Source organism: Suillus subaureus (assembly GCF_016647635.1).
Source record: "Suillus subaureus strain MN1 chromosome Unknown BJ212scaffold_29, whole genome shotgun sequence".
NCBI lineage: Eukaryota > Fungi > Basidiomycota > Agaricomycetes > Boletales > Suillaceae > Suillus > Suillus subaureus.
Genome location: NW_024538585.1, coordinates 354626 through 377553, shown reverse-complemented (window position 1 = coordinate 377553; position 22928 = coordinate 354626). Strand labels below are relative to the sequence as shown.

Below are 22928 nucleotides of genomic sequence, written 5' to 3'. Positions count from 1 at the left end.
AGTAATAGTTTGGTTGTAAGAATACCAGGCTTTATATAAGTAACTCAGAAGCCAAGACTGTAAGTGTTAGATGAAAGGAAAAACAATCACATGGTGTAAGGGCAAGTTGACCAAGTAGATGACCACATCATGGTAGTAAAATACATGGAATATTTCACAGCACGTTATGTTATACCAAGCAGCTCAGCTGTAGGCTGCTCAACTACGGTCCGGGTACAATCTCGAACCGCGGCATTGTCAATCTAGTAGGCTGAGCGGATGCCTTCCCTCTCACTGCATCATCAGGTGCCACACCTCGACCATCTAGAAGACGCACTCGTGCACGTCCATTCCCAAAAGCTCCGTTATCTTTAAATCCTGCAAGTGTTTCTAGTCCCCCCGCCGAAGATGCCATCATCAGATGAACTGGGTTCAACGCATCAAAAATGGGACCGATGTGTGGGTGAATACATTCCTGAATCAGACCATACACTGCAGCTGAGACAGTGACCACCCAGATGACCGTGAAGACGACGAGAATATAGATGTATGTAAGGCGTCTGCTGGACAAACCGTAGGTCGTGATAAACATAGTTCCATTCAAGGATTTGAAAGCATTTTTGTCCGAGTACAAGTTCTGCATCGTTGAGCTCACATTGGCACCTTCTGCGGAGTAGGCAGAACGAAGGTACTACAGTATATCAGCCCCCGCTTGAGAGTGATAGGTAAGACGAAATCGTTCACTTACTGTGGCAGAAAACTCTACAACGCCACGGAAGTAGTTTTGCTGTGGAACTCACAAGTAAGACAATTTGTTTGCCATTCTCAATGTAGCAAAAGCTGCTCACCAAGGTTTCATTCATCAAATTCGTGGGGTCTAAACTGCTAAGCAACAGCAACAGCGCCAAAGGGTTAGTGGACGTCGCCTGGCTAGAGCCAGACAGCGTGTTCACTACGGCCGATATAATGGTGGTGACGTTGCTCTGGAGTGGCTGGATGTCACGAGGTTGATGTTGATCAACGGAGATCATTGTCTGGTTGTACGTCACATCGAACGAGGCCACATATGGTACTACATTGCAGACTGTTGCATCCACGAAATTATACTGATCCCATGCCCTGCAGGAGGATGTCTAAGGTAGTAGTGACGATCAACATAGGCAATTCTCAACGTTGAACTCGCTCACCGAATGATGCGGCTCTACTATTCGCAGACACCGGATTGGGACAAACAACAATACCAAGAAAGCCAATACCTCCATCCACCATCGTCGACCAATTACCAGCACCCGCTAATAAACAAAATTAGGCCACGTCAGATACAGGTGGACATGCAGACGTACTGCCGAGAGGACAAGAAGCTGTCCCTCGCCACCAAGCTGTAGTTGATGAATTGGTACTTGTAAAGTTCAGCGAGAACTCGTTTGGATCAAGGTCACTTAGGTCACTGCAGGTAATAATCGCCGAAAGACCTTGTTGTGTCACTGTATAATTTCTAGTGAGTCCGGAACGGCCCCGGTCTTTGACGAGTGATGTATAGACCGCGACTTTTCCACCGTAGTACGCCAGACCAATACTGCCAGGGGGCAATTTCGTGCCTGCATAATCTTCGACCGCCGGAAGGATGCCACCTGAGAACAGAATGAGATACCAATCTGGGCATACTGTCATATCAGAGCGCACTGCTGGATATGTTGTACGAGACACCGTTGAAGGCGAAGATACTGTCACTTCCGCCTACAACAGCCGAATGTGTGGCTGAAGTCCCACTCATTGGCGCCATAATTTCGAGGATATTGCAACCATTCTTATGTATGTAATCTATAATGGAGTTATCAATGGGTACCGTTCAATGAATAAGGATACACAGTCCTTACTTTCTGGCACAGCAATTTCATCACCTAGTTTCACATCGAAGGCGCTGCTTGCGAGGTCCAGATCTGTGCCATTGATCGGTACAGGCCACAAAAGCAGTGTCGGCAATAGGAACGTCGTCCAGCTACGATAGGGTATGTGTCAGTTATGGCGCTCGTGAGCATAATTTCAAACCTTGAATTGAGGAGCGTAATCAAACCGACAAAAATCAACGTCAAAAATGAGAGTTTGTAATGATTCCATCGAAGAAGGGGTTGTGGTCTGGTGAGAGCTATTGCGGTTTGAAGTTCGGCCAGGGATATGGGTCGAGTGATATAATGGTTGATTGCCTTTCTGACAGCGAACGATAAAAGACTGGATGCAGATGCAGATGTCAGTGAAACACTATATACACCTAGCTATCTTAACTTACGCCGTGGTGATTACTGACAGAATCGTGGATACCATAGTGGATATGAGGGTGAGTACAGTAGGATATCTTGCAATGTGGTTGGCGACGGAGTCGGGAAGAATCACATATTGTTGACGCCAAACAATAATCATGAACCCCCAGCAAAGAGCGAATATGCAAGTGGAGATGAGGATTGTCAACGCTAACAGAAGCTTCTGTACAGCCATCAAGGACTATCTGTAGGTGGGTTGGGAAGTCAAAGTCAATGAGCAGCAGTTATAAGGGACGAATAAAACTTCGCATGTATGATTTACTGCCCAAAGATCGTACGCGAATCTGGCATGCCAAAATAGGATGCCACAGGCATTTCCGCCGAGCACAGAAGAACATGTGCTCTATGCGAAGTGGGAGCAAGCGCTCATTCAGGACCCTAGATATAGAGATAGAAGTCAGACATTGTCACGGTATCTCGGAGAAAACCGACGATGATTGAATAAGTGCGATCGTCTATGCCATGCCGGACCATGGTATGCCACCCGTGCGTGCTGATGCGGGCACCACTGGCAAGTCTAGAAAGAATTGTTGCGGTCAGTCAAGGAGTGACATTGGAGACCCATCGGTGTCCAGATTACGTTTCTAAAACTCATGGACAACAACACAAGGAGACCCGCATGCATACTAGCGGTCATTCGGATGAAGTGCAATAAAAGAAGTTTGCTAGATTGAGATACCTGGGTCGTGCAGATATGACGACTCGGACCCTGGAACCTAACCTAATCTTGGCTCCATATTAGTAGTCTAGGCATAACAGAGACTCAAAGCGCTCACCGAGGGCAAAGAAAAGAAAAAAACATGATGAATACACACGCATAAAGACGTTGTAAGCATAGGCTAGATGTAAGACTTGAATGAACCCTATCACTGTAGCGCCCCGGCGAAGAGAAATGACCATTTTGAACGAGCGCTTTTAGTAGACAACACAACTTACTGTCATTTTTGTATGTAAGCTGAACTAAGCACATTGCAACATTTGATGTCGACATCCGTTAGCATCAGTGGCAGGCTGGAACTTGTTCGAGCCACATGTTGGTCACATGCAGTCAAGGAGTGATCCAACTGGAGCCTCATATCAGTGTTAGAAACGTAATTTAGAGTCGCATATGGAGACCTGCATATGCATGCTAGTAGTTATTTGGACTAGAAGGCATTGATATTACCAATTGCTGGATTGAGATCAGACAGACCTATGCATCGGCATCGAACATTCTAAATTGCTTGAGAGTATGAAAAGCGTCCTCCATCATCGTGACAGTGCCCTTGATAATCTCGGCTCTACACTGGGGGGCGAAAAAAAACACGCATGAAAACATGACGAGAGCACATGCGCAAGGAACTGTGTACCCAGTGTTGGACATCAGGCACATCGCTGTTTGTGGATATGATGCTCTTTACTTGATAGCAGGTGTGGGTGCTTAGGCACGCGCCCAGTTCAGGGCGCTGAAGTCGACAGTATAGATAATAGGTTGCATAAAAATCTACTTTTGTAAGATTCTGCCAGTCTTCACGTCATGTTTAACTCGTTTTAGGACCTTAAGGCTCTTACTGGAAAATACCGAGTAGCTTGCGAGTTCGGATAAGTAAAAGACAGCATCAATGTTTTGCTACCCTGGAGTACCTTGGTCAGTGGCGACATGAATGTGTATGAATTTACTGGCACGATATGACGACCAAGTACACATTGCATCTGATAGCCTATGCCGACTCAATCCTGAACCGCATCCTAGAACCGCTAGACGCCCCTTCTCCTAGATCATCACAGTCAGCTTCGAGACGCACTCGTACACGTTCACTACTCGTAACGCCATCAGGGTGAAAACCTGCGAGGTTTTCTAGTCCTCCTGCCGAAGCTGCCATCATGAGATGGACTGGGTTTGCCGCATCAAATAAGGGATGCGATTGAGCACGTCCCTGGATCAGACTATACGCCGCAGCTGAAACAGTGACAGCCCATATGACTGTCAGAACTCCGAGAATATAGATGTATGTGAGGTGATGGCTAGACCAGCCGTAGGTCATCACTGACATGGTTCCGTTCAGGGATTTGAAAGCACTTTGGTCAGAGTATAAGGCCGGCATCGCAGTGGCAGCACCTTCTGCAGAGTAGGCAGAGCGAAGGTACTGCTGTACATCAACCCCATTGAAATAGGAAAGGTGATATATACTCACTGTAGCAGAAAACTCTACAATGCCACGGAAATAGTCTTCCTGTTTAACTTGTAAAAACCATGTTCTACCATAACCAAACATAAAAGAAGTTACTTACAAGTACCTCAAACACTGAGCGCGTTGGGTTTATTCCGTTAAGATGTAGCAGCTCTCCCAAAGGGTTACTCCATGTTGTCTGGCTGGAATAAGATAGCTCCCACACTACGCTTAAGATGAATTCAGTAACATTAACGCTGGTGTTCCGAAGTGGCTGGATGTAGCGAGGCCGATCAATGGAAATATTTCCATTGTTGTATGTTACATCGAACGAGGCCACATATGGGGCAACCTTGCAAACTGTTTTACCCAAGAAATTATATCCCCATTCGCCCTGCAGGAAGATGTCTATGGTGGAGATCAGGATCAACATTGGCACTTTCAGAGTTGAGCTCACATACCAAAAGAAGTGGCATTCTCTGTTCCCGGACAGATGATCATCCCGAGAAAGCCATTTGTATCGTCCCCTTTCTGGAACTCCTCAGTCGCCCAGGTGTTCCAAATGCCTAACAAGCAACATCAGGCTGCATTAATATGGGTATACTGCGCTGACATACTGCCAAAAGGTTCAGGACAATTTACTGTCATATTCCAAAACATGATCTCGTAACTGTTGAGAGCGGAACTTTTGATGCTTATTGAGTACTGGGTGTCGTTCGGATCAAGGGCACTGCATGTAATGTATGCTGAAAGACCCTGCTGTGTTACGTTATAAGTTCTAGAAAGCCCGGAGTGTTCGTTATCGAGGACTGGCGTAGTATGGACAGCGACTTTTCCACCATAGTAACTGAGACCAATGTCATAAGTTGTCAATGACATGCCTGCGTATTCTTCAACCGCTGGAACAATACCACCTAGGAACAGAATAAGTTACTGATTTAGGTATGCTGTTATATCAGAACGTACTGCTAGATTTGCTGTATGAGACACCATTAAAGGCAAAGACACTGTCATCTCCGCCTGCGATAGCTAAACGTGAGGCTGAAGTCCCGCTCATGGGCAATATGACATCAAGCATGTAACTGGCATTCTTCCAAGCTGTAATGGAGTTATCAATGGGCCAAATAATAATGAGATACAGTGCTTACATATGTTCCCATTATACATATCGTTACCTAGCTGCGTATCAAATGCAGGGCTTGCAAGGTCCAGATCTTTGCCTTGGATCGGCACAGGCCATGTAAGGTGTGTCGGCAACAGCAATGTCGTCCAGCTGTAGCAGGCCGCAAGTCAGCTGCGATGCTCGTGAAATATTTTCATACCTTGAATTAAGAAGTGTGATCAAACCAACAATGAACACCGTGATAAGAGATAGCTTGCGGTGGTTCCATCGAATAAGAGGTTGAGGTTTGGTGAGGGCTATCGCGGTGTGAAGTTCAACTAGTGACAATGGCTGAGTGATATAATGGCTGAGTGCATGCTTGACGGCGACTGTGAAAAGGCTGCAATATCAATGTACTCAGATGTCAGCTAGGCACTACGTGCACCAGCTATTGAACTTACGCTGTGGTGGTCACAGACAGAATCGTGGATATCACAGTGGATATGAGAGTGAGTTCGGTAGGATATGTTATGATCGAGCGGACAATACGATCGTGGAGAACCAGATATTCCTTATGCCATAAGAAAAGAATAAATGACCAGCAAAGAGTGAATATGACGCTCGAGATGAAGATCGTAAGAACTAACAGACGCCTCTGCCGGTCCATTGAGAAGTATTTGCAGGTGGATCTGGAAGTTTAAATCAATAACTAGTACTTATAAAAGATGGCTGAGACTGACCGTTTACTGCATGTAAAAATGCGGGACACACTTATCTGGCCCGTAATGTCTTGGCATCTCAATCGGCAGCCTGTGCGAAGAAGATACGCATTGACTTCTTGAGCGCCTGCACAAAGAAGGTAGCAGTCAAACCTTGTCACTACATCCCAAATTAAGTCTGAACAAGCGCTAAGCTAGTAGAAAATATATTTATCGCGAGTCCTACATCGTGCCGACATAGCATTAAGTTGCAATTGATGTGATAAGGGGCGCCGATTACGTGCCCATGAACACAGTCCAGCACTCTCTGACAGCCATCTAACATGGGGTTCTGAGTCTCACTGAACAAAACATGATTTAGTTCACATCCACAGCGCATAAAAAACTGCCAAAATTTGATACCTGCAGTTCAAAAAGAGTCACAGAGACGCCCTGGCCAAGAAGTTCCTCGGCGCTACATAGATGCATCTCATACTCGTAAGTGAATCAGAATGTTCGAGAAAGACATTGAGATATTCGAATGATGGTGATCTGAGTCAGTATGGAGTTAGACTCATCTCGGATCCATCTAGCAACAAAAAAACCCATTCGCATCGGAATATCCACATGAACAATATGCGCTAGGCTATATTGCGCATTTTCGTCATATTGTAAATTCAAAATTGCACTTACAGCACATCGAACCTCAAAGTTTTAAAAGGGTGACTCACAAGGTTCGAACTTAAATCCAGTATGTCACATGACCAGTTAAGGACTCCCGTAAAATCATTCAATCGTATATGTAGAGACAAGACTTCAGAACATGCAGAACATTTGACCACTGCTTTCATATCGATAGATTATATCAGGCAGTCTGTGTCCTGACACACCAAAGGGTCCCACATACCGGCTTGCTTATATCCAAAGCTCAAAGCTTGTATGAAAAGTCTTATCCAAACAGGTACCCCGAAGAGCATGTTCGTGAGACTTGCTCGCGCCGTAATTTGAACCATGGACACAACCTAGCCCTAGTAATGCATCCAGAGCGAGGTGCCCTCATTCCTTTTATACGCACATTCAAAGGCTGGAATGATTGTCGTCTGGGAGACTGATTCAGAAGACCAAAATCCGCGAGCCTTTCGTCAGCGTCTACTACATCAGGCAGTTTGTACCCTGACACACCAGGGAGTTCCACATTTCGCAGCTTTTTGCTTTTATCAAAAGCTGAGTTCGGAGCTGATGGAACACTTCTATGAAAAGTCTTATCCGACGAGTCGGAGTCATTGACCGAGTATCAAATTATTACGGACCTCTTTAGTAGTTACACGACATGTTCAAGACTCGAGGGGTGTACGATAGGACTCGCTAGTAACTGGAAGCGTGCCGGGCGTCGAACTTGAGCGATCGAGCGTAAGCAACAGTGAATGCTAAGAACGTTGACGACACAAGTCTTGCAGTTCTGCGCTGAACGAGAGATTAATTGTGAGCAATCAGACAACCACGGCAAGATCGAATACCCAGCTTGAAATAAGGGATAGTTGCTCTGTCGCAGGTACAACTCGCGAGCTTACTACGATGGTTACGTCGGAAGTTTGAGCTATATTACTAGGGAGGCTCACAGTAGGTCGCTTCTGCTTCTGCTTCTGCGTCCATAATAAATCGATATTTTCACATATACAGCAAAATAAATAGAAACTAAATTGAATATACCATTTCTGGCCATCCCGCTCGGAGTGCGCTAAGTCGCATTGTACTCTACTTTATACTCTCGCATGGCTAAATCGAAGAAGATACAGAATCTACCCGACATTCAGTGGAACGAGAACGAGCACTCGCGTATATGGAAACTCATCGCGGAAATCAGTGCAAAGGCAAATTACAAGGTCTTGTTTGGTAAAAAAGATCAACATGAGGTGAGTGCGGATATCTGAGTTACTAGTACTAATTCACGGAGCCATCAGAACACATCTGGCGAGACGAAGGCCAGCGTTTATAAACGTATTGGTGCTATTGTCCTACCAGAGTGCTACGAGATTGATCCGACGGCAACCGGTGACCGTGTCAAGAGCAAACTTGAATCGTTGCGTTGCAAAATACCTCTGGAGAGACTCGCAACATATTGACAAAGCGGTGGTGGTCAGCTGGACTCTGTGCCCATTCCCATGCAAGGTGTAGACTGCTGGATTTAAGGACCGGAGGGCGAGAATTCAGGTAGCGAGCTTGTTGTATGGCTGATATGCAATTTATATCTGTAGTAAGCTCTTGTGAAAGGTCTTCGAGTGTCTGTGCAGGTCGAAAGAGTGCTTGAATAATCATGAAAAAGATATAGGATTCTAAGTATTGCTGATGTAGCGAGCTGCGAGGCATGTGTAGTATGGGTTAGGGAGTTAACTGCTTACATAACACACCACTAACCCTTGTCCCTCACGTGTCAGCAGAAGCAGAAGCGACCTACATACTGTGAGCTCCCCTACTGTATCATACAGATCAAAATCAAGTTGAAGTTGAAAATGCTGAAATTCACTTGAAATATGTCCGCGTGACCTTTACATATAATTTTCTGGAAACGAAGTGCTGCATACTAAGTAGATGACCGACATCGGACCAGTGACTGGTCCTACAAGCAAAATATAAATGATGCGCTGGTATAATATCGTAATACGAGTGAATGAATGTGAATAGATATGTAGCGATCCTCCAGCGTAGTCAAGTCCATCCTACATCATACCATCTACCGCGCCATAATTGCCTGTGTCTTAACCCCTGCCTCATCTATGGCCTGTTGGAATGCAATCATGTGCTCCTCCGCAACCCTACTGCAATTGAGATCTGCGCCTTCCTGCTCCCACCGTTCAATACGTCCACGGCTGCGCTCCGCCCCTTCCCATTCCCCACGTAGTCCACCAAAACGGTTCTTCAGCGCACGAATCCGCCGACCCGAATCTGCTGTAGCAGCTCCATTCACCTGTGCCTGCTCTGATATCGTTGTAAGGGATGAAAGCAGTGCCGCTGTATGTGTTCGCAGCTGCACCAGGTGCGGCAGTGGTGCAGCAGCACTGGAGGGCTGGGGTGCAGCGAACGAGGGCTTTTCGGGTGACGAAGGTAGGGACGGTGCATAAGACGATTCAAGCTCGTCTTCCTCGGCGACGGTATCTAGCTTCGTCGGCACAGGCTCGGTCTCGGTCTCGCCCTCGTCAATATCATCCAACTCACAAAGGACATCATTCCCACCGACCTCTGTCGAAAGCCGGCGAAATTCGCGCTCATACGCAATGAGCTCGCGCACCTGACTTTCCCGTTCTTTTGTAGCTTCGTTAATGGCACGGACCATATCTGATGCCAATCTTTCCAGGACGTGTGCGCTTGGAGCAGCGTCCGAGGTGTGTGAGAAGGATAAAGTAGGTAGAGCGTCGATGGCGCGTAAATGTGCAAGGAATTGATCTGTTGAAGCGAGATTTTGTGCAAGGATCTCCATGGCATCTTGCTCTCGTCTTCTTGGGATAAACGAGTCATCGCCCCCGTCCCCATCCATACTGTCTTCTACATCTTCATCGGTATCCTCATCAGCACTCCCGCTCCCGCCTAGTTCGTCCGCCAAACTGGAGCCCCCCATCTCATCAGCTAGGCTTCCTCCAATCTCATTCGCCAGACTATCCCCTGGTGCATGCACTTCACGCTCCTCATCTCTACGTGCGCAGTCATCTTCATCAATGCCTTCCGCGCCTTCGTCATACTCAATCCCAAACTCCTCCGCGAGCATTCGTGACCCGCCTCCGGGTTCAGGCATTAGTGCAACAGCGAGTTCATGTGCCAGAGAATGTGCCCCATTTGGCATGGTCTGATCTAGGGACGAGAGTGGTTCGGATGCCCGCATCGACTTACGCGGCGATGAGGACTGGTGTCTAGCGTGCGACATGGTGCCGCTCAAATCTTGAATGGCTGGTATAGTGGGTCTATAGAGTACGCGGACGCGTATCAATAATGCGATGGTATCTTGAATGAGCGAAGTGATTTCTACGCAAGTACTTGTCTAAAAGTACTTTGTGGTCGTCTAGCCGTTATGACCCAGAAGTCTAGATTCAGTGGTAGTGGTTGAGAGTGAAAGGAGACAAAACTACGGCTTACTAATCCTATTATCCTTTGCTTTTCTCAATCACCTACGATACCATCTTGTCCATACTTTATCTGTCCATACTCACTGATACTCACCGACCGTCCTCTCTTCCTGCATCTAGTGACCGATCCTGGTGCTCCACACTCAATTAACATCTTTTTCTCGCAATTTTATTCATTTATTTATCCTACTCACGATGGCTGGTTACTTCTCAAACCACTCGCAATTCCAGACTCGATTTGCAAATGCAGCATCTAGCACTACCACAACCACAACTACTACCACTACCACACCCGCCATCCCAGCAGAGACACGTCCCCGACCCCCTACAAGTAGGCATTTCTCCACATCCGTCGCACACCCGCCACACGAGGAGCGCGACCGAGGCGTTGACGTTCCCGCACCGCTACCCGTTCACCCTCTCCGGAATACGTATGTTCGTGGCTTCCTTCTCATTCTCATCCGTGACTAACGTCCATTTCCCCAGGTGGGTCTTCTGGTTCCGACAACAGCGCGCTCCGGGGAATAAAATCACTAATTATGAAGAAGGCATCAAAAAAATTGCTTCTTTCTCCAGCGTCGAATCTTTTTGGGGACTTCAAACTCACCTTTCACCTCCTTCTGCGCTCTTGCCTACTACGGATTACCTCCTGTTTCATGCGGGTGTTCGCAGGCCTGTATGGGAAGACCCCCTGAATCGTGCTGGTGGAAAGTGGATTGTGCGATTGCGTAAGGGGGTGGCGGACAGGGTGTGGGAGGACCTCGTTATGGGCGTCGTGGGTGACATGTTTGATGAATGTGGCACACAGGGGGAAGGAGAGGATGGAGGGTGGCCAGAAATTTGTGGTTGCACCATCAGCGTGCGCCAGAGTGAGGACATCGTGAGCTTGTGGAATCGCGTCGATGGGGATGCCAAGGTTCGAGAGAAGATTCGGTGCGTCTTTCGCAATTTGTTTTCCGTGATTTCAACGGTCTAATTGGTGTGGTAGGGACACCTTGCGCGCTGTACTCAACCTTCCTCCATCGACCATCATGGAGTATAAATCTAATAACGGTGCGGTTTTTCCATCCCCTTCGCGTCCCGTCTTAATAACGTAACTACAGACTCGATGCAAGATAAATCTTCATTCCGCAACTCCGCGATTGAGAGGATGCCGGTTATTGCTGACGCATCGTGACAGCCTTTTTCGTGTGATGGCACGAATGCTGATCATTTTATCCTGTGTTTTTGGTGTACATGCAACATCATACGAACGTAATATCTTCTTGGTATCCTGATTTTCTTACCAGCATACAAGGAAATAATCGAATACGAAACGAATCTTGAATTGTAGTAGCAGACAATTACGGGCTTGTCTGTGTTACCTCAACACAGTTAGTTCATTGCTCTCAAGCCAAGCTGATTTTACCGCCCATACATATAAGACTGAAACGAGTATAATGACCCTAAGCTATGACGCATATCCAACTTGGTGGAATTTTCGCTGCCATGAAACTCCGCGGCGTTGACCTAGGTGTAAACAACCTATCCAGCGAAATCGCGAGTTTCACCAGTTGGATATCAACATGTCCCTTCCCCACAAGAATGAGGAGTACGGTACCGAAGTGTACTGGTGAGTAGTAAGGTATCTGCTTCTAAGATCACATATTCACCAAACCATCCATAAAGGGACAAGAGATACGAGCAGTATGTCTTCGTCTGTTTCTTGATGAGTTATGAGACACCGTAGATGAATCTTAGAGAAGCTGAGGATGCCTCTTTTGACTGGTTCAAAACCTATGCGGATGTTGCGAATGACATCCGCAGGCTCATCCCCAATAGAGCTGCACGCATCCTGATGCTCGGTTGTGGAAATTCAAAGTTTTCGGAGGACGTAAGTCTTTCCTCTTGCATATGTCATGTAATTTTGCGACTAACACCGTCGTTCTAATAGATGTGGGAAGATGGGTACAAAAACATTGTCAACGTTGATGTATGTTTCTTGCTGTGATGGTCTTGATTTACCTCATATTTCTCCCAAAGTATTCGCCCGTTGTGATCGAGAAGATGCGCAACCGACACAAAGATATGCGCCCAGAGATGACATGTAGTGACTTTTTCAGAAAATATCGGAAACACGTTAATCCTTTGACAGGGAAAGTAAAGGACGTCCGAACTCTAGATGGTCTAGATACCGCATCCTTTGATGTCGCCATCGATAAAGGTACATGATGAATTTTAGTTGCCGTTATTCGGAATCTCACGCTTTCCGGTCCCAGGAACAATGGATGCAATGATGACGTCTTCCACTGACGTCTGGGTATGTTTAATCATCATGACAACATACGACCTACTGATGACCACGTGCACAGGATCCACCAGAGCAAGTCATCAAAGACTGCACAGCAGAGGTATCTCAAGTCATACGGTGAGTCCCTTCACATCTTCATACTTTCTGGTCTCACGGGGATTGGTAGTATACTTAAGCGCAATGGCATCTTCATCTACATCACTTTCGGACAACCACACTTCCGAAAACGATATCTCACTGGCGCACATATAACACAAAACACTTCACTTGAGATCAACCAACTCGGAGAATCTTTCCATTACTACATGTACACCCTGCGGATGCTATGATGTTTCTTCATCAAAGGATCACACATCTGTCTGCTTGATTATGTTTCCAAAATCGTGACGCCTATATACGGGACATGTGCTTATATGTACTGTACTGAGCACCTACCTCCACCTAGTGCCCGCCACCGTGTCACCAAGTGTCAGTAATAGATGTGGACAGTATGTCGAATTAGGAAATCCAAACCCCTAACTAGCGCCGATAATACTTTAATAGGTACCACAACCTCGCACACAACGTCACCAAACGTTAACGTTCACTCTTATCACCACGATTCACGAGGAGGCTGATATCAACCTGCAATGCTTGTTCCAAGACACCATGAGCAATTTTACTTCACTTTCGTCACATTTCTGGTGAGTCGTTATCGGGCAGCCATGCAGCAGCTCACTCTGTCTGCCCCAGGTCGAGGACTGTCTATTCAGAGTGCCTCGTGACACACTAGAATCGCAGTCAGACATCTTTCGCGATTTGTTTCTACTGCCTGTTCAAGCCGATAAAGCTGAGGGATATTCAGACACAGATCCTATCGTTCTCGAGGGCATTCTGAAGGAAGAATTCCAGTCTCTCATGAAGGTTTTGTATCCCATGTGAGAATCGCTTCACGGATTTGTCACTTGGAATCTGATCATGATGACTTTTTGCCTTTGCAAGGCCACTTACCCGCTTGCCACCTTCTTCGGATGGACTTCCAGCGACCCTCGAGGAGTGGACGGGGATATTGAAGCTATCCAAAATGTGGAGCTTCACCAGCGTCCAGGAATTTGCTATTCAACAAATGGAGCCTATGCTTGCAGCGAGACCTCTAGATAAAGTTGCACTCGCTCAAGATTATGGGGTCACAGAATGGCTGGTCCCAGGTCTGCTACAACTAGCAAGGAGAGAAGAGCCAGTTGGACTAGAAGATGTACAGAAACTTGGACTGGATACTGCGTTAAAGCTCGCCGATATTCGGGAGAGTGCACAGTCCACCATGCCAACTTGGGCTGGACGGTATTATATGAGTCCCATCGACCGTTCGGTTGACATGCCCATCATCACTGCGACTGGTCCTCGAGGATCTACTTTATGTGATTTTACCAATCGAATCCGTCAAGTATTTAATTTACAGGAGTGATTTCAAATTCTAAATTTTATATCTTACTTTAGTGTATATTCTGACATATGTAAGGACAGAACATTTGATCCTGCGGAAGCTCCTCCTTTTGCAATTGTATACCACCTCCCTTCCAATGCACGCGTGTCTTCTGAGCTCCACATGCGATCACTCATTCCTCTCTTAACATACTCTTATTCTTGAACCACTTTCAATCCAGCGTGTTTAAGCTGGACTGTAAACCGTAAACAGTTTCCCCTGCGACCTGCTTGACCTGCGCACAGATTCGTTCGCACACGGACAGCTACTAGTATACATCGCACTTTCAAGAGTGCGATGTCAGCGAGACATTCGAACGCAATTCGCAAGAGAGGAAGAGGAAAAGACAACATCAAACGTAGTGTGCAGACATCTGTAAATCACAGTATAAAACGTCCAAAGGTGAACTGAGCGCTTGTATGGAGTAACATACAGTAAGTAACTGGGATTTTAAATTGCTGTACAAATAATCGTGGTTACATAGTCAACTAGTGACAAGAAGAGCAATGCAGTCCCTAGGGATCAAACGAGAATCGTCGCAGAGTACATTTATATTTGCATCATGTTTGCATGTCGGAATCATCGTAAAGGTGGGGACGCTTCGAGCCAGCCACTACGCCCATTAAGATGTCCCTGGCCTCCAAAACTTCCACAGCAACCTTAGCCGATCCTTCAGAAGTTTTTTTGGTCCTGGCACGAGTTCGACGGAGTGCTCCAAAAGCTTGAGCTTTTATGACCGCTACCCCGCCCGAGATTAGAGGTGCACCGGGGGAAGGTGACCTCGACTCTCGAGAGCGTCCTCTACGAGGTTGAGGTTTCGAACATGGGGTGGCTTCACCTTCGCTACTCCCCCGCTCACGATGAGAGCTGTCCTCGCTTCCAGAGAACTGAGGAAGAGAGGGTAGGAGTGGACTCGGACAATAATTCACGCGACGGGCCCCAGGTCCGTGACGCACGTCATCACTACCCGCACTTGGAAGTGAAATGTCTGCAGTGAGACCGTGTAAGGTTAAATCAGCACTGCGATACTCATGATCTGGACGATCATGTGTGATCGGGCCGCCATCATTGAATGGGAATTGGAATGGAGACGTCAAGGACGCGCTAGACGAAGAAGATGGGGGAGTGGATGATGTGGGGGATATTGAGCGGCTGCTTGGAAAGATATATGGGTTTGTGTCTAAGTGATTGAGCTGAGTCTCCGTACATCCAAAGTTTAGGAACAGTTGGATTCGCAACGTTTGACTTGGTAATTTTGCGTGAGCAGATATTTTGCGATATCGATGTTGGATTACTCTTGCACTAGCATCATTTCTGGTCGCGTCGTACCTGGAGTCACATCAATGATTCGATCAGCGTGCTATCACATCCGCGCAACGACCCATCGTCTTGCCAGAGTAGCGCAAAGTGCTTGTCGTGCACTCGCAACACTATAAACATTGTGCGAGTCCCATGGAGGGGTAGATCAGTGGTAGATGGCCGTCGATGATGTTGGATGTAGTTGACGCTGATATTGTATTGTACATAGACCCCAAGACGGGTTTCCTATCAGATAGGTGCATATCAGCCGTGGCCCAACAGAAATCACCCAATTGAATGATCTTCTGAATCATGTACAACGCAAGACATCAAAAACACACATCAAAATAACACCTTCACATTTTCATAAAATCCAACCATCGGATTCTCCCCATTCACCAGCCTTGTCTTCCCAAGATCTGCATATGTCTCCAAATATTCCGCATGACTGAACACACTGCTCTTCCGCTCACCAACGGGAAGCCCACTCGCAGACGTCACGCCATCCAGGGGTGAGCGGCGAGCATGGGATGAAAAGAAACCAGCTCCAAGCGAAAGCGGAGACGTGCTCGATGCCAACGGCGACACTCTTGCATACGAGAGTTCATCCTGTTCATCCGCGTCAGGCCCCGCCTGCGACAACAAGAACTCGTACATCTCGCAAAGAGCAGTAAAGTCCGTCGGGAACATAATGTCGAACCAGCCTTGCTGCACGAAAATACTCCCACAAGGAATCATCGTCGAGCCAACACGGGTTTGTACCACAGGGGCGTTTAAACCTGGCACCGCATCCGGTAGCGACGAAAAGTCCGATAATAAAAGTCGATGGCGAGGAAAGTGTGTACGTAGTACCTTCAGTAGGCTCAACAGCCTCGTCGGGATGTAGTCTGGAGGTGAAAGGTTCGGTGCGAATGGCAAAGATGCGTACAGTCTCCGCAAAGATGGGGAACGGAGGAAACGTGGTAACGGGACAGGAAGTGACAGCCGCCGACGCAGCGCGAGATAGGAAGCGATGAGCGGATCACTGATCTTCGTGTAAAACGGTACGAACTCGCCCACTTCGTCCACGGCTACGACCCCCTGATATGCCTCCAGGGTCTTCAGATCATACCGCACCACATCGTGTGCAAAATTGTCGACCACCTCCGCTGCTACCACATAACATGGTGCATGTTCCTTGCGTTCCCACCGAAAAACGCTCCGGTTCACCACGTCCACGACCCGGCCATGGCCCCGTTGATGTAGACGGTGTCGCTGCGCCCGTGCTAACTTCTCGCTAATCTCAATGATTGTATACTGCGTGCGGTCATATACCTCTGGGTAGTGCGTTTTCAGGAAATCCAGAATATTCAGCGCCAGCGTGCCATTTCCGGCTCCCAGCTCGTAGACCTTGAAGTCTTCGTAAGGGAAGTATTTGAGCAAGTACTCGGACACCAGGCACTGAGCTATCGCCTGCCCATACCATGGCTGTAGCACATTTCAGCTATCTGTGCCAATAACACAAAAAACAGAGTTGCCCACCTTGAACAATTCTGTCGGAGTGTGCCATAGTTGCCTCCCAGGACCGTCCTCTTCTCCATTTCCAAACTCCCTGTACCTCTTTGCAACGTCGACTTCAAACTCGGCACTGTCTCTATACTTATTAAAATCAAAGCCTCCCTCAACGCCACCGCAGTGCGGAGGTGCAGTGAAGATCGTGGCGCGCTTGCTGAAATAGCCATAGTGCGGATTGTACAATGAATCCTCTATGAAATCTCGGACTAGCATCCGCACTCTGGTTGGTGGTTTACGGTGAGACTCGAGGTCACGCGACGAAAGCATTGGGTACTTGAGGTGTTTCGAGTCGACAGTGGTGGAGAAAGAGATATTCGAGTTATAATTAATTTTGTCATTGTGTTTCGGAGGCAGCTTGTCGTTTGCTGTCAGCGCCGTCGAAGAAAAGGTGACCTTGAGGTGAATTTGTCGTAGATAACATCGGTGATTACATGAAAGTGCGCTGCGAAGCATTTGCCAGGTCAAAACTGGTGAAAGTTACAAGTCACCAGCTGGCGCTATATATGTAGTCACCTTCAATTGAGCTTCAAAAGAAACATGATCCAAATTTCCGTGTGACAATGTGCGCCGATGTTGAGTTGTTCAGCTTCCGCTTTCGACTCATCTAATGAATCTAATCTCCTTCAACTGCCACTGCCTTCCAGTATCGGCTGGTACCACAGTTCAACGAAAATGGCTACAGCAGAACGCTTGGTTCGCTCCTGGATGGCATCAGAGAAAGACTCCGAGGTCGATGAGAGTGTTGCTGGTACACCTTTCATTGCAAGGCGATATCAAATTGAACTTAAACGCATTCTTCAGGAATATCAAGTGGACAATTAACTTTGTTAGAGATTATAAGGGCTCTTGGTGAATTCTTAACATCTGAGGAGGACCGCTTGCGGACGAAAGGTGAACTTGTCCGTCACTTCCTGATGTTCTTGTGCTCACTCCTCGCAGGTGTCGAGTTTCTCTCATCTGTTCTTGGACGATGCCCGCACGAAAGGCTTAATCGTCAGGCTAGTAAGTACAAATGACCTCAAGGATGAATCAATTATACTCACTGCCTTTACTAGTCCGTGTGCTCACCACGTTTTATTGCAGCAAGCTTGAAGATCTTGAGACCATCATCCCTGCACTCAATGGCCTCTCTTACCTTGTCAAGTTTCCTAACATACAGTCGGCTGAGGTGAAGGATGTTTTAAACGCGTACGTACTTGAATCGTTGCGCATTTTCATTACTTTCAACACCCCCTAGTATATTTGCCAATGTCAAAATGAGAGCCCTTGTGCAGTCCACTCGCTTCTTCGTCTTCTCAATCGTCGATTCCCTGATAGCTAGCCATCGAGATACCCTCAAGGAGATGGGCAGTACTTTCCTTGCAGGATACGTGAACCTTGCGGTTGGAGAGAAAGACCCTCGGAATCTCATGTTGGCATTTGCCATCGCTCGAGTTGTGCTGGTAGAATTCGATACTCATGCTCGTATTGAGGTAGGCTTCGCTTTTATGTCTTCTGCTCCATGTTCAATTGTTGCACATAGGACTTCTTTGACATAACATTCTGCTACTTTCCCATCACATTCCGACCACCACCTGACGATCCCTATGGCATTAGTGCAGATGATCTGAAGCAATCTCTTCGGTGCAACGAGGTCTTACATATTATGTCTTCCATCCGCTAATGCTACTGCAGACTTTGTCTGAGCGCAACTCCAGCCTTCGGGCTCCTTGGAATTCCAGTCTTTCTGGAAAAACTCACTGCTGGATCACCCTCAACCAAGGTTACTGCTACACTTATGACATTTAAATTTCAATCTAATGACCTATCTGCAGCGAGATACTTTACATGCAATGGACGTCTGTCTTCCAGTCTACGGATCTACTGTGTCGCGCGAGTTCGGGAAGAAAATCTGGAGCTCTCTGAAACTCGAAGTAAGATTCCATTCCCCGAAATTTTGAGTATAACGTTACGTTGAGTCAGATTTTCCAACCGACTGATCCAGATACAGAACATTCAGCCCTTAATACACTGCAGGTCCTTGTTAGAACCATGCATACTGATAAATCCCAAGACGCAGTAAGCGAGGACTCCATCACAGGCCTCGCACGAGACATGTGTAGCGAGTGCATGCAAGCGTTGAAGGAGCCTGAGAAAGCTCCAGCAAGAGCTGCAATGAAGGTTGTATGTGCCTTTGCTCGAGCTGACGGTAAGCACCGCACGGCGATACAAGCTGGATCTCAACAATTTTCATTCACCAGAGCAACTATCTAGTTTTGCAGTCTCCCAAGCTGCTGAACTTCTTATCAGAAATTTCCATGACCCAGAATGAGGTATCGAATAGGGCCTCAGTGGTTATGTTACTCACGGAGTTGATCGAAGCCTGCTGGGGTGATGCTACGAATGCCTCCATCTCTCAGTCTTCGCACTCAACATTATCCCCACTCACTGCCTCGAAGGATGCCCTCCTTGGGCTCCTCATTGTCAGTTTGAAAGCACCTGCGACATGCCTTCCAGCACTACATGGCCTAACCGCACTTGTGCGCACTCCTGAACTAGTAGCTGATGATGAGCTTGGGTATATAGTGCTTGAGGTCAGCGAGCTGCTACGCAAGGAGCCTGATGAAGTAGAAGATGTAACGTATGAACGTTTTCTCTCTCTATCTACGATGAGCTACTGAGGTTCTTGGCTTCAGCACGGACACCCTTGCACTCCTCTCTGCCATCGCTGGTATTGCGCCGCACCATCTATCATCGCAGACGCTCCCAATCCTTATTTCCTTCCTCCCGGATGTTACTCCATCTAGGGATGCCACCACGCAGCGCGCATTTTACTGGCGCGCTCTTTCGTCTCTCAGTGCCCTTTGTGTGCAACCACAACTTTTTGAGACGTTAGTTGTCAGGCTCATCGCTAAACTTGATCTCCTCTGTGCAATCTCGCCAACTCGGACGATTGATCAGGAAAGTACAACTGCGTACGCCCATGCTATCCTCACGGCACTCGCAAATACACTTGACGTCAAAGTCTCTTCGAAAGACGTAGATGTCCCCAAGTACGCCGAGCAGCTACTGCCGCACATGTTCAAATTGTACTTGGATGCTGCGCTAGCGAGCTCGGAAGTGGTGGCTATCGCTGCAGATCCGAGGCTGTTGCAAGTCGGGGCGAGGATTATCAGGCTTGTGAGTCAGACCTTGAATGTTGCGTGAGTCTGTCTTATCTCTGGGTGGATGCCATTGACCAAGGTGGCAGGCGGCAAGAAAAACTTGTTGCCGCCGTGTTTGCCGCCTACACGCAAGGTGACGTGAAGCTGATTACTGGCGGTCTCTTAAACTCGACCACACTATTCGCACCTCTCCATGCGAGTGCAACATTCACATTCCCCTCATATATGTAACATTTACTCTGATCCTAGCTCGATGCCAGTCCCCGACAACGGAACAGTTTCACTCTTTTCTCTTCTGCCATTGTCTCATTACGCAAGGAGGTATGTCGCTTTTCAAGCTGAATTTCGGTGCTTTTGTTGATGCTGCTCCAAGGTTCGCATGCCTGTCGACAATCTATCCACTTTCCTCTCTGAACTAGTCGCGTGGAGTGACAACCCATCTAGTACAGCGTTCCAACGAGAAGCTGCAGTCCCACGTTATTGTGTCCAATGTCAATAAACATGTTGACGGTGATTCATAACATCTTTTTCATTGTAATCAGACTGATCACTTCTCTTCAGATGTATCTGACTTTCTGACATTCCAGCTGGAGGGCTATTCGTCATCAGCCCTCAAAAACACTAGTATCCCAGCAGAAGCACGCAAGAACGCGATTAATACCTGGATATCCGTACTCGTCTTTTAATTCGCATCCTATTTGCGCTAATTTTGCTCTCCAGGTCACGAGGGCGCTCCTTGTGCGCTCTCACCCCTCCGCAAATGCATTCATTGATCACTTGTTCGAGCTTTTGGATGACAGCACAGTCGACTGGGATGCAGCGCGAGCAATTGGTTTGCTTGCAAGCGAGGATGTCGTATTGACGAAGCGTAATAATGCGGTTTTTAAGGTATGCAAAGGCAACTTAGCAGAATCCAAAAAAAACCACATATCTCTAGATTCTACACGTGCAGAAGTACTTCAATGCAGTGATGCCGCGGTTGTTAGAAGGAGTCAAGGGTATGTCAGGTGTTCATACTCCATATAATTTAACACATTTCCCATTCGCAAGGATCGCGAAAAGAGACTGCATATCTGGTTGCTTTGGCGTACCTCATCAATGTTGTACCGAAGGCGGTCTACGTTACTCAGATGCCCTCAGTGAGCCATCATTTATTCAACCACAACATATTAGCTGGCTTACTGACGGTGTTTCCCTAGCTGATGCCTATCCTACTACGCGGACTCGACCTCGATGACCCATCCATTCGTTCACACATTATTAACACACTGTCCAACAATATCGAGATTACATCCGCTGATAAGGATGCTGTCTCGATGTATGCGTCGACTCTTGTGCTTGCCATGCTGAAAAATTGCATGTATTCGGAAATGCCTGACCCTGTGCGTCGTTCACGCACTCATTCGTTCTGTTCGAAATACTCAATGACTAAAGGGAGTACGCGCGGCAGCGCTCAAATACCTGGCGTTGCTGCCAGGCACTGTGCGATATGATTTGCTGCATCCTTATAAGACGCGGGTACTGAAGGAGTTGGCAAAGGTTTTGGATGACCCTAAGCGTGCAGTAAGAAAGGAAGCAGTTATTGCAAGGTATGGCATGATAACATTTTCAGTCGTTCATCTATTCACCACGAATTAAACAGGACGAATTGGTCAGTTTCTATGTGAGCTAGTTCATCTAGCGCCAGAACTAATCGTTTTGGGTTAGGTACAAATACAGTGGGTAGGTACGATAATGTCGCGGGAGAGGCACATCATGAGGTCGTCCAATACTCCCTAAGTAGCTAGAGGTGCTACCTTGAGCGTTAAAAATGCGGCCTGCCAACCCTGGTTATGTCGTGATGCGAAACCCAAATAGATGCAGCATGAGCGTTCCCCCAGGTCATACTTACATACCACTTGATTGACAATGATTATTTGTCTATGGCAGACGGTCCACCCATGTTTTCGTAAAACTTGTCTTCCGTACTACGTAAGTTATCCAAATCCGACTTTCGTGTGCCAAGTGCTGCCCGCGCCAAAAGCACTGGCTTCTTGTCGCGGTGAGCATGTCGGCTGGCTGGGGGACCAAGGCAATATGCTCACCGTGCGCCTGCCATCTCGTAAGGTACTGCACAGTGAACACGACGTTATGTCCGTTCCGTTTTCACCTTCCAGTAGAGCGCACATGCAGAAACTGTATGTAGAGGTACAACTCAATAAACTCTGATCAAACCGAGAAATTGATTGTCGTAAGTAGGTGTCGAGGACTGGCAGTGGCACGGCCGAGCGCCATTACGATACTTCAACCATAGTATATAGTATAGATAGGGGACCATTATTCAAGTAACATACGACGGTATGTGGCAGACGCATCAATCTAGGTAGCGATCGTGAATTTCCTGGCATTTTTCTCGGCCCGCAAAGCTCTCGATGAACGCGGTGCGGAAATCCCAATCGTTCCGAAGTTCAGCACTGGTTTCATAACGTTTGGAAAATTGCATGTACTCGAGGGTAGTCTGCTGATGTCTTATTTTTTTCAGCCATCCGGAGACATTTCCCTGTCGCGTTGTCCCGCGTTTCCCGGATGCATATGTGAAGACACAGACACACCCTACTGGGTTAGGTTCGTCTGTGAACATCAGCTCGGAATTCTGAAAGACTGACCTACAGCAGCAGAGTAATCGTGGTTGTGGTATAACATGGAGGTTAAGTGTAAACGTTTAAACATCCCACGGAGATAGCTGTCTGCTTTGAGATCTTGGTCTATGCAATACTTTTTCTTCAACTTAAGCACAAGGTACAAATGTGAGGCAGGTCGTGAACTTGAGGTTATGATA

At 47.2% G+C, this 22928-nt stretch overlaps 10 protein-coding genes across 10 annotated transcripts; 4 read left to right on the top strand and 6 right to left on the bottom strand.

The window, feature by feature from the left end:
* Positions 1-202: 202 nt before the first annotated feature.
* BJ212DRAFT_1301988 (uncharacterized protein) lies at positions 203-2472 on the bottom strand (the record flags this gene model as incomplete). The annotated part of the gene is made up of 9 exons (XM_041333201.1): positions 203-670; positions 728-766; positions 828-1063; positions 1167-1271; positions 1323-1610; positions 1663-1800; positions 1857-1978; positions 2029-2208; positions 2267-2472. 9 exons carry the CDS (start codon positions 2470-2472, stop codon positions 203-205), a joined length of 1782 nt encoding a protein of 593 aa, XP_041190076.1.
* Positions 2473-3888: 1416 nt separating this feature from the next.
* BJ212DRAFT_1374723 (uncharacterized protein) lies at positions 3889-6394 on the bottom strand. The gene is made up of 10 exons (XM_041336419.1): positions 6290-6394; positions 6011-6238; positions 5770-5949; positions 5596-5720; positions 5414-5545; positions 5065-5361; positions 4909-5013; positions 4569-4855; positions 4472-4510; positions 3889-4423 (listed from the first exon to the last, which is right to left on the bottom strand). The coding sequence occupies exons 2-10, from the start codon at positions 6214-6216 to the stop codon at positions 3998-4000; spliced, it is 1797 nt and encodes a 598-aa protein (XP_041190075.1). The 5' UTR covers positions 6217-6238; positions 6290-6394; the 3' UTR covers positions 3889-3997.
* A 205-nt stretch (positions 6395-6599) lies between these two features.
* Positions 6600-7583, bottom strand: BJ212DRAFT_512284 (uncharacterized protein). Its single transcript, XM_041343378.1, has 7 exons — positions 7558-7583; positions 7430-7508; positions 7323-7355; positions 7155-7269; positions 6979-7088; positions 6671-6799; positions 6600-6609 (listed from the first exon to the last, which is right to left on the bottom strand). The coding sequence occupies exons 2-6, from the start codon at positions 7442-7444 to the stop codon at positions 6755-6757; spliced, it is 318 nt and encodes a 105-aa protein (XP_041190074.1). The 5' UTR covers positions 7445-7508; positions 7558-7583; the 3' UTR covers positions 6600-6609; positions 6671-6754.
* Positions 7584-7989: 406 nt separating this feature from the next.
* Positions 7990-8634, bottom strand: BJ212DRAFT_1374710 (uncharacterized protein). Its single transcript, XM_041336418.1, has 2 exons — positions 8209-8634; positions 7990-8160 (listed from the first exon to the last, which is right to left on the bottom strand). The coding sequence occupies exon 1, from the start codon at positions 8612-8614 to the stop codon at positions 8309-8311; it is 306 nt and encodes a 101-aa protein (XP_041190073.1). The 5' UTR covers positions 8615-8634; the 3' UTR covers positions 7990-8160; positions 8209-8308.
* Positions 8635-8745: 111 nt separating this feature from the next.
* On the bottom strand, positions 8746-10392 carry BJ212DRAFT_1374708 (uncharacterized protein). The gene has a single exon (XM_041336417.1). It carries the CDS (start codon positions 10161-10163, stop codon positions 8979-8981), a length of 1185 nt encoding a protein of 394 aa, XP_041190072.1. The 5' UTR covers positions 10164-10392; the 3' UTR covers positions 8746-8978.
* Positions 10393-11815, top strand: BJ212DRAFT_1374706 (translation initiation factor eIF 4e-like domain-containing protein). The gene is made up of 4 exons (XM_041336416.1): positions 10393-10793; positions 10849-11295; positions 11351-11415; positions 11466-11815. The coding sequence occupies exons 1-4, from the start codon at positions 10558-10560 to the stop codon at positions 11537-11539; spliced, it is 822 nt and encodes a 273-aa protein (XP_041190071.1). The 5' UTR covers positions 10393-10557; the 3' UTR covers positions 11540-11815.
* A 9-nt stretch (positions 11816-11824) lies between these two features.
* On the top strand, positions 11825-13185 carry BJ212DRAFT_512172 (S-adenosyl-L-methionine-dependent methyltransferase). The gene is made up of 9 exons (XM_041343377.1): positions 11825-11974; positions 12031-12048; positions 12103-12235; positions 12296-12334; positions 12385-12448; positions 12497-12565; positions 12621-12661; positions 12714-12769; positions 12819-13185. Exons 1-9 carry the CDS (start codon positions 11928-11930, stop codon positions 12979-12981), a joined length of 630 nt encoding a protein of 209 aa, XP_041190070.1. The 5' UTR covers positions 11825-11927; the 3' UTR covers positions 12982-13185.
* Positions 13010-14340, top strand: BJ212DRAFT_512162 (uncharacterized protein). Its single transcript, XM_041343376.1, has 4 exons — positions 13010-13140; positions 13196-13335; positions 13385-13569; positions 13634-14340. The coding sequence occupies exons 2-4, from the start codon at positions 13282-13284 to the stop codon at positions 14094-14096; spliced, it is 702 nt and encodes a 233-aa protein (XP_041190069.1). The 5' UTR covers positions 13010-13140; positions 13196-13281; the 3' UTR covers positions 14097-14340.
* Positions 14341-15755: 1415 nt separating this feature from the next.
* Positions 15756-17420, bottom strand: BJ212DRAFT_1448423 (DUF185-domain-containing protein; the record flags this gene model as incomplete). Its single annotated transcript, XM_041338539.1, has 2 exons — positions 15756-16880; positions 16935-17420. The coding sequence occupies 2 exons, from the start codon at positions 17418-17420 to the stop codon at positions 15756-15758; spliced, it is 1611 nt and encodes a 536-aa protein (XP_041190068.1).
* Positions 17421-17538: 118 nt separating this feature from the next.
* Positions 17539-22058, top strand: BJ212DRAFT_1374682 (ARM repeat-containing protein). Its single transcript, XM_041336415.1, has 22 exons — positions 17539-17715; positions 17769-17858; positions 17907-17969; positions 18023-18155; positions 18205-18439; positions 18490-18590; positions 18642-18729; positions 18782-18880; positions 18930-19155; positions 19257-19587; positions 19643-20149; positions 20197-20337; positions 20371-20431; positions 20484-20586; positions 20672-20781; positions 20831-20998; positions 21048-21108; positions 21161-21249; positions 21310-21492; positions 21545-21721; positions 21753-21782; positions 21817-22058. Exons 1-21 carry the CDS (start codon positions 17640-17642, stop codon positions 21780-21782), a joined length of 3072 nt encoding a protein of 1023 aa, XP_041190067.1. The 5' UTR covers positions 17539-17639; the 3' UTR covers positions 21817-22058.
* Positions 22059-22928: the final 870 nt, after the last annotated feature.

Bases quoted from the DNA above. Each gene is read 5' to 3' on its own strand.
- BJ212DRAFT_1374723 (XM_041336419.1), bottom strand. From the start codon at position 6,216: ATGGACCGGCAGAGGCGTCTGTTAGTTCTTACGATCTTCATCTCGAGC. The intron at 5,721-5,769 runs GTATGAAAATAT...GGCCTGCTACAG, and splicing joins ATCACACTTCTTAATTCAAG to CTGGACGACATTGCTGTTGC. The intron at 4,424-4,471 runs GTGAGTATATAT...GATGTACAGCAG, and splicing joins TTGTAGAGTTTTCTGCTACA to TACCTTCGCTCTGCCTACTC.
- BJ212DRAFT_512284 (XM_041343378.1), bottom strand. The intron at 7,270-7,322 runs GTGCGTATAAAA...TACTAGGGCTAG, and splicing joins AATCATTCCAGCCTTTGAAT to GTTGTGTCCATGGTTCAAAT. The intron at 6,800-6,978 runs GTGAGTCACCCT...ATACTGACTCAG, and splicing joins TGGATTTAAGTTCGAACCTT to ATCACCATCATTCGAATATC.
- BJ212DRAFT_1374710 (XM_041336418.1), bottom strand. From the start codon at position 8,614: ATGCCTCGCAGCTCGCTACATCAGCAATACTTAGAATCCTATATCTTT.
- BJ212DRAFT_1374708 (XM_041336417.1), bottom strand. From the start codon at position 10,163: ATGTCGCACGCTAGACACCAGTCCTCATCGCCGCGTAAGTCGATGCGG.
- BJ212DRAFT_1374706 (XM_041336416.1), top strand. From the start codon at position 10,558: ATGGCTGGTTACTTCTCAAACCACTCGCAATTCCAGACTCGATTTGCA. The intron at 10,794-10,848 runs GTATGTTCGTGG...CCATTTCCCCAG, and splicing joins GTTCACCCTCTCCGGAATAC to GTGGGTCTTCTGGTTCCGAC. The intron at 11,296-11,350 runs GTGCGTCTTTCG...TTGGTGTGGTAG, and splicing joins AAGGTTCGAGAGAAGATTCG to GGACACCTTGCGCGCTGTAC.
- BJ212DRAFT_512172 (XM_041343377.1), top strand. From the start codon at position 11,928: ATGTCCCTTCCCCACAAGAATGAGGAGTACGGTACCGAAGTGTACTG. The intron at 12,566-12,620 runs GTACATGATGAA...TTCCGGTCCCAG, and splicing joins TGATGTCGCCATCGATAAAG to GAACAATGGATGCAATGATG. The intron at 12,662-12,713 runs GTATGTTTAATC...CCACGTGCACAG, and splicing joins CGTCTTCCACTGACGTCTGG to GATCCACCAGAGCAAGTCAT.
- BJ212DRAFT_512162 (XM_041343376.1), top strand. From the start codon at position 13,282: ATGCTTGTTCCAAGACACCATGAGCAATTTTACTTCACTTTCGTCACA. The intron at 13,336-13,384 runs GTGAGTCGTTAT...TGTCTGCCCCAG, and splicing joins TCACTTTCGTCACATTTCTG to GTCGAGGACTGTCTATTCAG. The intron at 13,570-13,633 runs GTGAGAATCGCT...TGCCTTTGCAAG, and splicing joins ATGAAGGTTTTGTATCCCAT to GCCACTTACCCGCTTGCCAC.
- BJ212DRAFT_1374682 (XM_041336415.1), top strand. From the start codon at position 17,640: ATGGCTACAGCAGAACGCTTGGTTCGCTCCTGGATGGCATCAGAGAAA. The intron at 18,881-18,929 runs GTAAGATTCCAT...ACGTTGAGTCAG, and splicing joins GGAGCTCTCTGAAACTCGAA to ATTTTCCAACCGACTGATCC. The intron at 20,150-20,196 runs GTGAGTCTGTCT...CCAAGGTGGCAG, and splicing joins AGTCAGACCTTGAATGTTGC to GCGGCAAGAAAAACTTGTTG.